At 39.7% G+C, this 16,462-nt stretch overlaps 2 protein-coding genes across 5 annotated transcripts; both read left to right on the top strand.

Annotated features, from left to right (window-relative positions):
- The first annotated feature begins 57 nt into the window (after positions 1-57).
- Positions 58-8,955, top strand: LOC146362033 (cytochrome P450 2J4-like). Of its 2 annotated transcripts, none has more exons than XM_084921168.1 (9): positions 58-354; positions 1,413-1,575; positions 1,718-1,867; positions 2,041-2,201; positions 4,520-4,696; positions 4,799-4,937; positions 6,787-6,974; positions 7,488-7,629; positions 7,776-8,955. In XM_084921168.1, exons 1-9 carry the CDS (start codon positions 154-156, stop codon positions 7,949-7,951), a joined length of 1,497 nt encoding a protein of 498 aa, XP_084777294.1. In that variant the 5' UTR covers positions 58-153; the 3' UTR covers positions 7,952-8,955. The 2 variants fall into 2 exon arrangements, with proteins under 2 accessions (XP_084777294.1, XP_084777295.1); XM_084921169.1 differs by having other exon boundaries at positions 1,413-1,549; positions 1,718-1,848.
- Positions 8,956-10,165: 1,210 nt separating this feature from the next.
- On the top strand, positions 10,166-16,396 carry LOC146362034 (cytochrome P450 2J2-like). Of its 3 annotated transcripts, XM_084921166.1 has the most exons (10): positions 10,166-10,248; positions 10,338-10,875; positions 12,963-13,125; positions 13,310-13,459; positions 13,650-13,810; positions 14,171-14,347; positions 14,424-14,562; positions 14,986-15,173; positions 15,367-15,508; positions 15,758-16,396. In XM_084921166.1, exons 2-10 carry the CDS (start codon positions 10,675-10,677, stop codon positions 15,931-15,933), a joined length of 1,497 nt encoding a protein of 498 aa, XP_084777292.1. In that variant the 5' UTR covers positions 10,166-10,248; positions 10,338-10,674; the 3' UTR covers positions 15,934-16,396. The 3 variants fall into 3 exon arrangements, with proteins under 3 accessions (XP_084777292.1, XP_084777293.1, XP_084777291.1); XM_084921167.1 differs by having other exon boundaries at positions 10,185-10,875; positions 12,963-13,128; positions 13,336-13,440; XM_084921165.1 differs by having other exon boundaries at positions 10,187-10,875.
- The last annotated feature ends 66 nt before the right edge of the window (positions 16,397-16,462 follow it).

A 16,462-nucleotide genomic window follows, 5' to 3' on the forward strand; every position in this document is an offset into this window, starting at 1 on the left:
TTTTATTTTGAAGGCCAGCCTCGCAAACTCGTGTCTTAGCTTCAGCTTTGTATTTTAAGGAAGTCCACCCATTTGTCTGATCGCACTTTGTTTCGTGGTAGCATCACAGTTAAAACACTGCAGTAATCCAGCATTCAACATTAAGAACTTTAAATGGAGACATTACACAGTGTTCTTGGCTTTGAGTGGATAGATGGAAGGAGCATTTTAATATTTCTCTGTGTTTTCCTGCTGTTGAATAATATTTGGCAGAACAGAGTGCCGAAGAACTTCCCACCTGGACCGTGGGCTCTCCCGTTTCTCGGTGACATTCATCGCATCAGACCTGACAGAATACACCTGCAGTTCAGAGAGGTACGAGCCCTGGGCTTCATTCTTATCTTTGTATAATCAAACAAGACACACTCAGAGAATGCAAACCTCCACCCGGCAGTTATTCTCTGGGCAGTATTTACTTTGAAGTGAATATTATTTTATTTTTACCATATTGATTTTTTTTTGTTTTGGTCTTTTTAAAAGTACAGTAACGTTCACATGTGCTCTCAAGCACCAGACGTTTTGATCTCACCACGGTTGTATATAGGTACAGGAACACGGGCGTTCACCCCATGGAGGGTCACCGCTCCTCTCCAGCTCCGAAAAACAACAACCAGAAACCTCTCCCACACACTCATTGGCTTTTCCTGCGGCACAACCAAACATCTCTCTTAAAGAAACAAAAGTGCATAGAGATAGTCAATAAGGTTATCCGTTACAGTACTTACTGTAAGATGCAAGTGCAGATGGTAGTGCAGTAAAAATCAGATGAAGGTAGCATGGCAGAGGCTTACTTTAATTACACAAACATTATGTAGGAGTAGGTAATGGAAAATAGGTATTGATTTTTGAAGAACTGCATATAATAATAAGCTTATTATACAATATAAAACAACATTATGTTTCTAACTAACCATTCTCTTTCTCTTGATAAAACTTTTGTTAAAGATATAACACATTTTAGGGTCAAACTGAAAGGAAGGCAGATGTAAAATCTAAAAGTGAGATCAGAGGTCAAATATGACAAGATATTTAGATTCAAATGTTAAAAATACATTTTATAATTGCGCTATCATGTTCACAAGCAGTGTATAATTGGATGTAATAGTTACTAAAATGACCTTTTACCTTTTTGAAGTAAAGCACAACAAGTTCGGGCAAGCCCTTATTTAAAACTCTTGCAATCATTGACTCAGTGAACTTTATCTAAAGTTGCCTTTATTCACACAAGAGAGAAGCTTGGGTTCTACGAGATATAATATTAGTGAGGCAGCATTGCTCAATATTCTATTATCTGCAGTCACTACGGATGTAGAAGCAGTATTTATTCTCTGAGTACTGTTGAACCACAACATCTACCTGCTGTCTTTGTTCAGTTTGCAGAGAAATATGGAAACATTTTCACCATCAGAATATTTGGTGGAAGAACCGTGGTCATTAATAGCTACAAGTTTGTGAAAGAAGCCCTGGTCCAGCAAGGAGACGACTTAATAGATCGTCCCACCGTACCACTGTTTGAAGAATTATTTGGGAATGAAGGTTCTGTTTTTCTCTTTTTCATTAAAAAAAAATATATAGTTAGTGTTTAATACAGTCAAAAGCGTAATTGAGACACCAAATCAGGGCTGTAAGCGAATGCTTGTTACATTCAGTGTAATTCTGTGTATTTGTATGTTCAAAGGTCTTGTGATATCAAATGGTTACCCATGGAAGCAGCAGAGGAGATTTGCTCTTCATACACTCAGAAACTTTGGTCTGGGCAAGAAGACCCTGGAGTTATACATCCAGCAGGAGTGCCAGTATCTCTCAGAGGCTTTCACAGAACACCAAGGCATAAAAAACATCTGTGCTATTTTACTGTGAAAGAAATTGCATTTAAAGATCACCACCTTTCTCTGTGATAGAGCTGAAGTTATGAGGCTGATTGGTACAATTCAATAGAGTTTGCTTGCTTTGTTATGACACGGGGTCCTTCTACCCTGCATTTTCTGTCTTTTTTTGCAGGAAAGCCATTTAATGTCCAGCTACTGATAAATAATGCTGTGTCAAATATCATCTGCTGTTTGGTGTTTGGGAATCGATTTGAGTACACTGATCAGCAGTACCAGTCCATTCTTCATAACTTCAATGAAGTTATGCGCTTACAGGGAAGCATGTCGACACAGGTGAACCTCTTCCTACCGTGCTACATCATGCAATAATCATATTACATCACGATTTACAGAAAATACACAAGTTGCATTTTAGTGTCTTAAATAAATGTACTTTAATAATCTACTGTAAAATGACAACTTTCTTAAGTCAATTTCAGTTTTAGTGGAGTGTGCATCCCAGAGTTATGTTTTTGGGAGAACAGTCTCCTGTCAAAATTTCTAATTACAAATCAGTTGTGAGGAGCCAAAACAAAGACTGACTTAAAACACACTAAAGGGCAGAGATGAGGTAACTAAGGCCTGGGAAATATAAAGCCCACAGAGATAAACAAAATCTCAGAGAATCAGCCTTCCTTTTTTTTTTTCTTCTTTTTTTTTCCTTTTTTTTGCCTGTCCCGTTTGGCTCTTTTGCCATCAGAATTATTGTCTAAAGGCGAAGAAAGATGCCCAACGGATTTACTTTACCAAATTGACCATCCCAGCCTTGCCGTAATGGTCCATTTGATTCACCTTTTATTGTTTATTTTATTTTCACTTGCTGAATACGGGACAGACTTGACTGGGGGAAAGAAGGGGAGAAAGAAAGAGGGAAAGAAAAACAGCTGAGAAGAGGGACGGGGGAGAAGGGCAAAAAACAAAAACCAACAGAATAAGCAGAGAAAAAAAAATGCATATATCGATCACCTGGATCACCTGTTGAGAAAGAAAAAAGAAAACAAGCAGAAGAAAACGAGAGTAATAGAATAAACAACATCACCATGATATATGGGAATATGACAGTAAATACTAAATATTAAACATTATTGTGCAGCACGTAAGATCGAGGTAGGAGCCAAAAAGGGTGTAGTTTGTGTGTGTGATCACCCGTGTGTACACCTGTGAGCATGGACGCGCTTGTTTTTTTAAAAGGTTCCTTCATGTAATGATCTGCTAGAGGGTGTGGGGAGCCACTGCCCCGTCCTCCAGGGCATGAAGCAGGTATGGAGGAGATCAAAACTCCAGACATCCAGAGGCCCCCAGAACACAAGAGACCAAGGAAGACCAACAGAGGGGCAGCCGCGCCACTGTCCCAGAAAGAGCTGAGGAGAGTCCCAGATGAGGGGTCACTCAGCAGCCGCGGAGCAGAAGCCGGGGGGGTTGCAGTGACGCGCCCGTGAGCTCCGCCGGCAGCCAGCTGTGCCTGAGTGACCGAGCCCCAGGCCGAAAGGCCGGGGGCACCCCACCTCCGAAGTGGCCCGAGTGAGCCCCAGGCTCCAGGCCCCGATAAGCGGCCGCCAAGGAATGAGCCGGTGTGTACCTGGACACCCATCCCCGGACACAAAGAACCACCAACGCACCGATGTCTGAGGGAGTCCGCCACCGGCAGGGGAAGTGGTGGGGGGAGATAGGCCTCCAAACCTTGGAGGGCCTGAGATGTCCCCAGAGAGGTGGCGTCTGATACCCAACCTGACATATAGACACAGACATACAGGCACACACAGATACAAACATCCATTCCCACCCTCATGCTCTCATATGCACTTACTCCACACTCAACCAACGTGGAGACAGACATAAAGAGACGCTGTACACACAATCACACTCCCCAAGCGTACTCTACGAACTGGGTCTAGGTACCCTTGCCCCTGGAGGGGGGAACTGCACCCAGACCCAGGTGGTGTTACCCTTTTCCCTGCGGTGGGGAGAAGCAGACCGCTCCGACTCCGCAGCAGCAGGGAGGCCCCACCCCATGGGGGTGAGAGAAGACTCCAAACCTCCCTCCACCCGCTCATTGTAGTGTTGATGCATGTGTGTTCTAAGGTGCATTTAAAACCCAGGAGGGCATGGAGCTACCTGCCAGAGAGCAGCCTCCTCTGCACCCTGGTGACACACCCCTACTCCAAGGCCCTGCATGTGTGGGTGGTTGTGGTGGAGCGGGAAGAGGGAGGCAGCTGGAGATGGGGAGGGAAGGAAGGGAGGGGCAAGTGACCCCTCCCTGGGGCCAGCTCCCCCGCTGACCCCAGTAGGCACCCCCATACTCCGCGACCCGCCAGGGAAAGGGGGCCCAGGCCCATCCGGACCGGGGCCCAGTGAGAATCAGCCTTCCTGACCTCAACCTATCTCATCAAAACAAAAAACAAACAAAAAACAAACAAATGTTTGCTGAATTTGCCCTCAAATATTTTTCCCTCTGGTTTATATTTCTACCATCAGCTTTGCCGCTGTGGAAATCTCTGTTAGATTTTAATCCAGAATTCTTTGAATGCACAGCCTCATATGTAGAGCACACAGACATATGAATGTTTATTCAGTCATTAAAATATGGTTTAATCAATCTTCCTATTGTGTAGATGTACAACATAATTCCCTGGCTGATGAAGTGGCTACCTGGATCTCATAAGACAATGTTCACTCTGACACAAGTGATAAAGGACTTCATAGATATCAGGATCAAAGACCACAAAGAAACCCTTAACCCAGCGTCACCGAGAGACTATATTGATGCCTTTCTTATAGAAATGGCAAAGGTGAGAGTTGTGATCGATCTCCATCATGTTTGTTCATTTTGGTCTTGTAATGCAAACTGAAATATAAGATATTTTAATTTCTGCTGCTTGGACCGTTGATAGAATGAGGAGAAAGATTCAAGTTTTTCTCTCAGTACCTTACACGCTTGCACCATGGACCTGTTTTTTGGTGGAACTGAAACTACTACTACTACTTTACGTTGGGGGTTGCTTTACATGATCTACTACCCTGATATACAAGGTATGTATGCAGTGTTGGGGAGTAACAGAATACATGTACCGCCGTTACGTAATAAAAATACAAAATATGAGTAACTGTATTCCGTTACAGTTACCTTTTAAAAAGGTGGTATTCAGAATACAGTTACTTTGTTGAAATAAAGGGATTACACGGTGGTCTTTTCCTGTTTCATATTTTAGGCTATGCTCTCTCTATTTTTGGTAATTCCACGCTGGTGGAAACCCAAACAAGACATGCATTAAGAGGCTCAAATGCCTGTGTCTCAATCTCGTGTCTCATAATGACGTGAAGAAATATTTTTAAAAATGATTTAATATGAAGGCAACAGGCAGAGTGTTACAGGCATTGCCCTAAAGAATGTAGCCTAATGGGCACTGTAGTCCGTGCTGCAGGGAGAACGGACTGCCATACCCGTTATCGTCTGTGAGCACGAGGGAGGGACAAAAAGGAAAGTCGAAAAGTGCGAGTTGTCACCGACCAGAAACGGGAGATGGAATCATGTAAATATAATAATAACCACTGCAGCCAAAAACAGTGCCTGACGAGCCCAGTTGTAAGTAAGCTATTAAGACTTCACTGTACACTGTGTTCGTGTTTTCCTCTGAAACAATAAGTTCAGTTGGAGCAGCCTTTCAACGCCTTTCTCTGTCTCTCGCTAGCAAAGTTGACCCAGACAACAACTAGTAAAGCTAGTTTTCAGCTACGAGCCCGACACGGAACCCGACTTATTAGCCAGAAGTTCCTTTACTACAGTTCGCAGCCGCAGACCTGTTTTATATACGTGCAAAATAGTTTTCTATACGAGATCGCTGCAAAAAGCGCAGCCTTACCTAATGTCCACCCTACTGTTTCTCATTTATATTAAGATTTAAAAATCTAGTTGGTATTGGTATGGCGAGTAGCCTTCAGTAATAGTAGTAATAAATCACACAGCAATAGTACATTCATGTAGTTGTAAAAAAGCATGATAATATATTAAGCAATCCAAAGTATTCAGAATACGTTACTCTCATTGAGTAACGTAATTGAATACGTAACAAAATACATTTTGGGGCATGTATTCTGTAATCTGTAGTGGAATACATTTTAAAAGTAACCTTCCCAACACTGTATGTATGTAATACTCAACCGTACTGTGTATTTTGTCACGTCAGTCTTGTAGTGGTAAATGGACTGATTCACCCATTCACACAAACACTTTTTTTTTCTATGCTTATTGGTGCTTTCTAACTAAAATTCATACACAGTCATTGGAGAGCAACTTGGGGTTAGTATCTTGCCCAAGGATACTTAGCGTGCAGACTCGGGCAGCCAGAAATCAAACCACCAACCTTCCAATCACCAGATGACAACCTTGTAATTTTGGGGGCATTTTTAGCATGCTTCAAATTTTTGTTTTGAGTTTGGATTCCATTAGTTTCCAGAGTAGATCTAATTCTTTAACTTAGTTATTGTTTCCCAAAATGTGCAATTTCATTCTTTTTTAATTTTTTTTAATAAATGGGAAGTAGTTATCAGAAAACAAAAAGTCCAGCATATGTATTAAATATACAATATAAAAACAGCATTTTGTAAAGATTGACATTTATTTTGACTTTCCACCTTTTAATAGATATATGTTCGAATGTCTCGTTGCTTGTTGTGTTGACAAAAGTTAACAAATTCATTCAATGTCTTGTTCATGTTTCTATTTATATTTAGTAGTTTAATAAGTAGCCTAATAATCCAATATTGGTATTAATGACTTGGAATGTCTTTTTTTACATTCACTTTTAGTTTCTCATTTAGTGTTAGGTAACTGTAATAACCTTGATACAGACTCTGATTGTATCCTGTTTTCACTGTGCAGAGAGAGTTCAAGCTGAGATCGATGCTGTGGTCGGTTCGTCCAGACAGCCCTCTGTGAGTGACCGAGAAAACATGCCCTATACTGATGCTGTCATTCATGAGATTCAGAGAATGGCCAACATCATTCCTCTCAATGTGCTTCATATGACAAACAAGGAAACTACAGTGGATAAATACACAATCCCAAAGGTACAGTTTAGCTGTTGAATAAAGTATTCCTTGTCTACCAATTCAGCCACTTGAGGCTGGCTTCAAAGGTCTTCAAAAGCAGTTTAGCCTATGACTGAGGGCAAAATTCCCCTTTAATAAAATGGAATTTCAATTACTTTTACTTGAAATTGAACTGCAATTACATTTACCGACAAATACTTAAAGGTATATACACTAGAATAAGGCGGTAACTAAAAAAGGAAATAATTAAAAAAAATACTGTAAGTATATTTCAGTACACAGTGATGTTTTGGTAAAATTTATCCTTTTCATAATAACACTCATCTCCCCAAAAATAAAATGCATTTATGATGTAAGATGGGGAAATATTGTTTGGTTTTCCTCAAAATTATTAAGAAATTTTGTAGTCCTAAAAATTACTTATGTAATACTTTACTTTCTGTTAACCTTTATGAGTACCAATTTAGATGTTTTGTTTGTTAGTTTGTCTTTCAATTTTAGTATCTTGGTTCGTATGATTATTTTGTGCAGGGTACCATGATCGTGGCTACTCTGGACTCAGTCTTACATGATGAGTCAATGTGGGAAACTCCGCACTCTTTCAACCCTCAACACTTTCTGGACAAGGATAGTAAATTTCGCAAGAGAGATGCTTTCCTTCCATTTTCTGCAGGTTTGTTGTACATTAAAGCCTCTTGTATTAATTTAGCCAAATGGCATGCATCCTTAGTTTGTTGCAGAAGTGTAGTAAACTCTGCAATATAGTGAATGTCTTGTAAATTGTTTGACTAAAACCCATTTCCTATTGTTTATTCTCAGGTAAGCGTGTGTGTCTTGGAGAACAGCTGGCCAGGATGGAGTTGTTTTTGTTTTTCACCTCCCTCCTTCAAAGGTTTTCTCTTTCGCCACCTGCTGGAGAGCAGCCCAGTCTGGAGTTCCAGTTGGGGGGCACGCGCTGCCCTAAACCTTACCGCCTCTGTGCTGTACCGCGTTAAGCCATCAGCTATGACAAACTGAAAACATCTGTTTTCCATCGCATTATCTATACCTGCTAAATAATTTCACCTTACAGCATGAGTATCTTATAATTTGTATTTTTTCTTCTTCTCACCATGGAGACCTTTTCACTGAACCATTCAGTCTACTGTATTCAACAAGTAAAAGTGTAAAGGTTTACAATATTAAACTACAACTTTTTAAGAGATCTCATTTGACTGCCTATGCATAGAGTAGAGTTCTCTTTTTTCACCTACATACCCTACTGCATAGTACCTTCACTGTTTTTCTTTACGGTACCTGTTCTGACCTGGGCTTCATCATCAAGCAAAAGTTAACAATGACTTTGTCTTTTTTTCTGTTTGCTTTGATGGTGACAAATTTTTGAAGGTGTTCTGCTAAAAGTGTTAACCCATCTCTTAAATTTCCCAATTTCTTTAAGAACATAACAAATCACTTTTTATTCTACAGTAGACTCTATATGATGTAACCTAATGAGCAGGTTGCTTGAATTTGTAAAATTTGTAAAAAGCAGGTTGCTTTTTCAAGCAACTTAAAGAAGTCCAGACTCTTTTCTTTGCAAGCTCCTTTGACTAATGAGCAGGTTGATTACCAACAATCTCTTGTCACTCTTAAAAAAAGGGCCTTTAAAATTCCCAAACTATTTTGAGAAGTATATAAGTTTATGTTTATTTGGATATCAAAGGGATGCAGACAAACCATGTAAAGTAGGTGGTGACACCACTCATACTTTTCAATTAGTATGAGTGTTTTTATTTTTCATACCACTGCTTGTTATAAAATGCACAATGTCATAAATAAATGGACTTTCTACATATGCTTGCCTTTTTCATTATGAACTTGTATGAGCGGTGTTACTTTTAGTGTTTGCCTTGGCAGAGGGAAGTAATGGACTGACAGCTATCACTGACAGATTGTAATCACCCTACCTACAGATTGTAATCACCCTACCTCAATTGTTAAATAAAGTTATGTGGAAACATCTGGACTGATGCATTTATGTTTAAAGAAAATATTTTAACCATAATTTTCAAGCCTGTAGGTTGGAGTCATTGTCTTAACACTGTGTAGAAATATAACGGTGCTTGGTGCTGTTTGTGGTTCAGTGCTAGCTGCTTTAAACTTTCTTATGCATTTGTTTGGCAAGTGAAAGGTTGTTGGTTCAGTTTGAGCAAGAGACAGAAAGCCCCTTTAGGGATGCTTCAGAAAGAATATCTGATGTTAAACGCTCTCAAACATGGAGCTTCTACTGTGGTGAGCCTTTGTGACAAGAGAGTAGATAAAAAATAGCTTCCTTAAAGATGCAAAATATTCCACAAACTGCTGTCAGTTTAAATTAAAAAAAAATATTCCACTCAACAGATTTCTAGGAAAACAGTCTGCTTCGATGACCAACTGCCTTAAGTTTGTCTGTCGCAATCTGCACATGGAGAGCGGTGAGGACCCAAATGCAGACAATTGGAAGGCGAAAGTAAGCGTTAACAATCAGCAAGCCATTTATTTTAGGCTGTACGAGACTGAAAACAAAAGCCAAAAGGAAACTACAACTAAACACTAAATCCTAGGAACAGATTCTTGTTCAACATCACTCACGCCCAGTGGCTGCATTTGGATCCTCCTCCTCTTTCCACTGCCATTGCAGATCGTGACACTTTAACTTTGTATGCAAAGCAAATTTTGAAAAATGTATAGTCTTACACTTGAGGTGTTCTTTATATTTACATACATGTGCATGACTATCACTATACATAGTACCTTCAATGTCTCTGTCCAGAAAAAATCAGTTTCTAGGAACATCTACTGAAGCTGAACACATCTGGTTAAACCATCTTTCAGCAAGTGAAGATTTCACTACGCTAATATCAGCTTTCAAAGAGCAATCTGTGTTACTGTATGTTCCTGTGTTCTACTTCCACTCATCTATGATGTGATGGATCCACCAACTGCTGTAACTGCAACATATTCTGTTTGCTACACACATTTTTACAAAGAAACTAAGTGCATGAAATAAAGTGATTTACATATGCAGATTCTGCATCATTTAAATAGGGGATATTTTATTTTACACCCTCTTAAGAAAAGTCATAAATATTATAAAGTCATAAATATTCTTTGGAAGGAACCCCTTCCAGCATTCAGCTGCAATGCCCATCATTTGATACTGCATTGCTTTTTGCCCACTGCCCCCCGCACGTGATGCAGGTGGCTACAGCAAGAGGGCAAAAGTACACTGCGGACATTTGCTGCATGCATTTGGGACAAGGCAGTATTGAACGTAAATGAGATATTCCCCGTTGTAGTGGCGCAGTTAAGGCAGCTCTCACACATGCAGTATTTACTTGCTTGTGCTTCTCGCTTGTACAGGTGTGAACACCTTAATCGCGGTTCGGACCTGCGGACCAAAACCACCACACCGAGACTATTTGGAGGTTCTAAACAGACGTGATCCGAGCCAACTACCTGGTGTACGCTGCAATTTGGAGCTAAACGCTTTCCAGAAGCCGTAAAGGCTTTACATTCCGGGGTGCGGTAGGATACGGTATACGTACAGAGTTCAAACTGTCACTTGAGACTACCGACTAACCATAAAGCTTATGTAACCCATTTCTGACTCATCTGACCAGCTGACTAAACATTCTCACGTGGTTTGTAATGACTTGTTCAACGGGAAAGCTACAGGTCGTCACAAAAAAGTGAAGACATGGAGACAGTATACAGTGTCCTCGGGTTGGAGTGGATAGACTTCAGCAGCATTTTGTTATTCCTGTGTGTTTTTTTGCTCCTGGCTGATTTTTTGAAGAACAGAGTGCCGAGAGATTTTCCTCCTGGACCCTGGGCTCTTCCTTTCATCGGTAATCTTCATCGCATCAGACCTGACAGATTTCACCTGCAATTCGCAGAGGTATGACCTATTTTCACAATTTATTTTCAAACGCTTAGAATTTCACATTAGTTTTACATGGCGAAATGGACCTCCGTCTCTCTAGCTCAGAGACAAAAGGCTTCAAAACCCAGACCGCAGCCATGTGAGCCCTCGGTGTGGAGTTAAAGTTAGCTGCACTGCCAGCTTCCCCTACAATGTTGTTGCGCTTTTCTTACCTATATTATGGTACGGGTGCCGACTGTTTCACTATTTAACTGCTCAATCCACTTCGAGTTTTGAAATATTAGAAATTCATGTGTGTGTGTGTGTGTGTGTGTGTGTATATGTGTGTGTGTATATATATCTATATCTATATATATATATATATATATATCCCCTTATCCCCAACTAAATAAAATTGCAGTACTACAGTACTTAATGTTTAAAAGTCTATTTTTTCATGTTAACTGTTAGGTGATGCAAATATTTCATTGGATTCTTACTTTGTGGGCCACCCCCACTTTTCCTCTTCTGGCTCACAGCTCAGTGAGCTGTAGTGTTTCACTGAAAATTATAGATGGAGAGATAGATCAATACTGCATTGTTGTGTTACAGCAGCATGATGAAGAGTGAAAATAGTACAGTCTACAAAAAATGTCAAACAAAAATTCCCACCTACCCTCGATACACCAAGTGTAGTGTGATAGGAATTATCTACCTGTTGCAGCATGCTCCACTCCTACAAGGCTGGTAAGCAAACTGAAGAGGGCCGACAGCATGTTTTTTCAGTGCCTTTAATACCTTCCAAACAGTTCTGCGGAGAGGCAAGCTGTTCAGTATGGGTGTCTCCACTTCTACTGTCTTCTGGATTGCAGTGGGTCTATGCCCATCAACATCATGGTTGTGGAGGTTGAAACGGACAGATACGGGTACTTTCACCTGAATGACAGATTGGACTGGAGGACCAGCAGTGATGCTGTGTACAAGTAGGGACAGCATCAGTGCCAGAGATGCCAAAATGATGAACAAATTAATCTGCAAAGCTGGAAGCAGCACCGCTCAGCATTTGGAGGCATTTCAGTCAGCGAGGGTTAGAGGTCACTGAACAAATTGTTCTCCATGACGGACAGCTCATCACACCTGCTCCATTCCACACTTGGCCCTCGAGGACTGGAACTTGACACCCCTGCTTTAGAGAGAGAAAAAGAGGGAGAGAAAGGAAAAAAACTTTCCCAAAAACCAAGATTTATAGCATTGCTTTCTGATTAGTGGAGTGAGCCTTAAGTTTCTGTACCTTATTGTACCATCTCTAGTGCAATACCCCCACCCAAATTCCTCAGAGAAGCGGCCTCTCCCTATATATCTGTTAGTGTCTGAGTGTAACTACCTAAATCCAAAAGTATTCTACAATACATATCTGTGTGCAGTAAAGGATAAAACATAAATGTATGATATAAAATACGAGGTAATTGTATAACATAAAATAATTTGGATTTACGAGCATTAAAAATAAATAGATTCTAACAGTATACATAAGAATAATATATTTAAACAAATTTACTGCTTAGAGCAACACTTTATTTTCACATTTAAAATTTTATGTTGAAACAAAGTTTTAGACATTTTATGTTTATGTGACATTTTAGAGGGACTATACGACATTTTTGGGGAAGCCCCTGTGAAAAATATTTACTGAAGTGCAAATAATGGACTATTCTGTGTTCCTTTTATTCCCTGTTATTTTGCAGGTTGACCTGGTTTTTGCCTTTAACATCCTGACATTTTAATTTCAGAACTGTAATATGTTATTTAAACCCATAAAAACTGAATTATAGATGCCTATCAACCATCTGGCAGTGGGTTAAAATTACCCATTCTTCCCATGCAAGCTCTTGGCAATGAGAAAGAAAAATTCCATTTTAACAGGAAGAAATCTCCTGAGGAACCAGGCTTGAGGAGGGGCAACCATGTGCCTCGAACAGCTGGGGGTGAGGGGGGGAGACAGGACAAAAACACAGTGTGCAAGAGATTCAGATTTAATTGATCATTAATTATTAAATGCAAAATGATGTATAAATACACAGTTTTCATACGCACAACATTACCTGTCCACTCTCTGTGTTCAGTTTGCAGAGAAATATGGAAAGATTTTCAGCCTTCGACTCTTTGGCGGAAGACTTGTGGTGCTTAATGGCTACAAACTTTTGAGAGATGTGCTGGTCCAACAAGGAGAAGACTTCATAGATCGGCCCACATTACCCTCATTTGAAAACTTACTTGGAAATAATGGTGGTTTTTTTTGTTTGTTTGTTTTTTGTTCAAAAGAATCTCCCTTATAATTAATGCCCGAACAGCATCAGAACTGCCAAAATAGGGATATTAAGATGTTCTAATTAGTTTCTATTACCTGTGTGTGTGCATGTGTCTGTGTGTGCGTGTGTGTGTGTGTGTGTGTGTGTGTTTGTGTTCAAAGGTCTTCTGATGTCAAATGGGTATCAGTGGAAGCAGCAAAGGAGATTTACTCTTCATACACTCAAAAACTTTGGTCTGGGCAAGAAGACCCTGGAGTTATCCATCCAGCAGGAGTGCCAGTATCTCACAGAAGCTCTTGCAGATCACCAAGGCATAAAAATATCACACTGTTTTTCACATATTTTTCTGTTTGATACATATGCATCATTTTGTGTTTCTTCCAACTTTCCAACAGACAAGCATGCATTAAAGCATTAGTGTAATCATCAGACATTGCGAAACATCATTACTCTTGCAGAGCTGAAACAAGCCTTATTCACATTGTACTCTTTATTTTACAGGAAAGCCTTTTAATACCCAGTCACTGTTAAACAACGCTGTGTCAAACATCATCTGCTGTTTGGTATTTGGGGATCGATTTGAGTACACTGATGAGCAGTATCAGTCTATTCTTAGTGACTTCATTGAGATGGAACGCCTACAGGGAACCATAGGGACACAGGTAAACCCCTTTTAAACACGTGTCAAGAATACATAAAAATTACAAACATCTCCATATTGAATCAAATGTATTGATCAGCGCCTCTAGAAATAATTTTGCTACTCAGGAGCCATATTTGGAAATTGTATTAATCATTATCTAGATTAGAAAAGGTTTGTTGGCTTTGCTCCAAAATAAGGTTTTGAAAGATTTTATTTTTCCCTGGACGTTAGATTTCTATAACCATCTTAGGAGCCGTGGAATTCCCCAACACATGTTAATGCAGGGTCCTTTGAGTACCATAGAGAAATACACAGGTAGAAATGTCACAGTTGTTACCAGACCATCATATAATTTGGTAACGGTCTTCCTGTTCTGTAGATGTACAACACAATGCCCTGGCTGGTGAAGTGGCTGCCTGGACCTCATCAGAAGATATTAACTTTGACGAAACGCGTAACTGATTTCATAAAAACGAAAATCAGAGAACACATAGAAAACTTTAACCCAGCATCACCGAGAGATTACATCGATGCCTTTCTCATAGAAATGGGAGAGGTAAGTGGTGTGCTGTGTTTTCTTTTTGCACTTCAAATGAAATATGTCAACAGTCATTTATTCCTGTCTCTGCTAGAAGGAGGGGGGTGATTCAGTTTTTGATCACAGCAGTTTAAGTGCATGCACTATGGACCTGTTTATTGCTGGAAGTGAAACTACTACCACTACTTTGAACTGGGGACTACTTTACATGATCTGCTACAGTGACATACAAGGTGTGCATAATATCCACCGTGCCTGCATTTGCTGTAATTATCTTGCTATCACATATTTATTGTTAGTGGTATTAGGATTTTTTTTTCCAGCCACCTTTGCAGCATAGTTTTGAATTTTCTAAGTTTTAAAAATTTATTTTAAATTTATCAGTTTCAGTTATCACTTAGTTTATTTTCTGTTAATTTAAAATGAGTAGAACTTGTAAGGGAACAGGAAGACCAGAATCAGGATGACAATGTCAAAACCATGTGTGAAGGTATTTGAGTGATTGTCCTGTAGACTCCTCATACTTGCTGTGTTAACAAAGAGCAACTTAACAAAGACAATTTTTTACTTTTCTGAGTTTATTCTTGATAGCTTTAAAAGTACACAGTCGTTTACTTTGTTTATTTTTAAACTTGTTTCCTGTTTTCACTGCGCAGAGAGAGTCCAGGCTGAGATCGATGCTGTGATCGGTTCATCCAGACAGCCGTCTATGGCTGACAAAGAAAACATGCCCTATACTGATGCAGTCATCCATGAGATCCAGAGAATGGGCAACATTATCCCCTTGAATCTGGCTCACAGTGCAATCAAGGACACCAAAATTGATAAGTACACAATCCCAAAGGTACACAATCTGCAACAAGTGTTTGTGCCTTTTTTTTCCTAGTAAGATTTTCTGGCTTATTCTTGAATTAAAAACATTTTAACCTCTAGGCAAAAAGCAAACAGACAAAGAAACAAACAATCAAAAAACTGTTGAAACAAACTGATTATCACGTCCTTTATAAGTGATCAGTTTTTGTGTCATAATTCTTCAGGGAACTATAATCCTGGCTTCACTTGACTCGGTCCTACATGATGAGTCAATGTGGGAAACTCCACACTCTTTCAACCCCGAACACTTTCTGGACCAGGATGGTAAATTTCGCAAGAGAGAGGCCTTCCTTCCATTTTCTGCAGGTTGGTTGGAAGTTAAAACCTCTTGTTCTACTCTACAAAGAGCAAAATGAAACCCAATACTGTATTTCCTTGTAATCGTCTTGCCACCACAATGTCTTTATTTGCCTAAGCAATTTTTTACGTATCGTTGGTTGGTAGGCCATAGGTGTTCACAGTAACCTTAGTTTGTTCCAGAGGTGCACTAATAATATGTGGTACGATTTAATATTTTGTAAATTATCTGAATAACGCTGTCTTATGCATTCTCAGGTAAGCGTGTGTGTCTCGGAGAACAGCTGGCCAGGATGGAGTTATTCCTGTTCTTTGCCTCCCTCCTTCAGAGGTTTTCATTCTCTGCACCTGCTGGAGAGCAGCCCAGTCTGGAGTTCCAGCTGGGAGCCATACGCTGTCCCAAACCTTACCGCCTCTGTGCTGTACCACGTTAAACCATGAATTATCACAAACTGAAAATGTCTGATTCTCAGCTTGATACATCACTCCTTTATTACATGTTTCATCCAATGCAGTTTAGTCTTTGTTCCTGTACTCCAGTAGACCTTTTTGACAAACCTTTACAATGTAAATCTATTCTACTCTAACAGAAATTTCTAAAAATGTTAAACCACTGAAAAACTGAGATTAGTTCATCCTTTTTACTCTGACATTAAGGCAAGTGAAATAATGGAGTCGGTCTCTGTTCTGTTTAAGGATTTCAGAGTACATGATACCTGCCTGATTCATTGCTTTTACAAGTAAAGTGGATTCTGTCCCTTTTAAGGACAATCAAAGTTATTTGTTAGAAAACTTTCCACTGTATTTGAAGGCTTACAGAATGACTTCTTCTAAATTGTTACTTTACCTGAAATTAATGTTAATTCTGAACAATTACCATTAAAAAAATTATCCTAAGCTTGACTTTTCATTTCTCTTTACACCATTAATACCCAGTCAAAATCATTTGCTTTACCTGAAGTG

Source organism: Perissodus microlepis, chromosome 23 (assembly GCF_051167445.1).
Source record: "Perissodus microlepis isolate ML-2025 ecotype Zambia chromosome 23, ASM5116744v1, whole genome shotgun sequence".
Lineage (NCBI taxonomy): Eukaryota > Metazoa > Chordata > Actinopteri > Cichliformes > Cichlidae > Perissodus > Perissodus microlepis.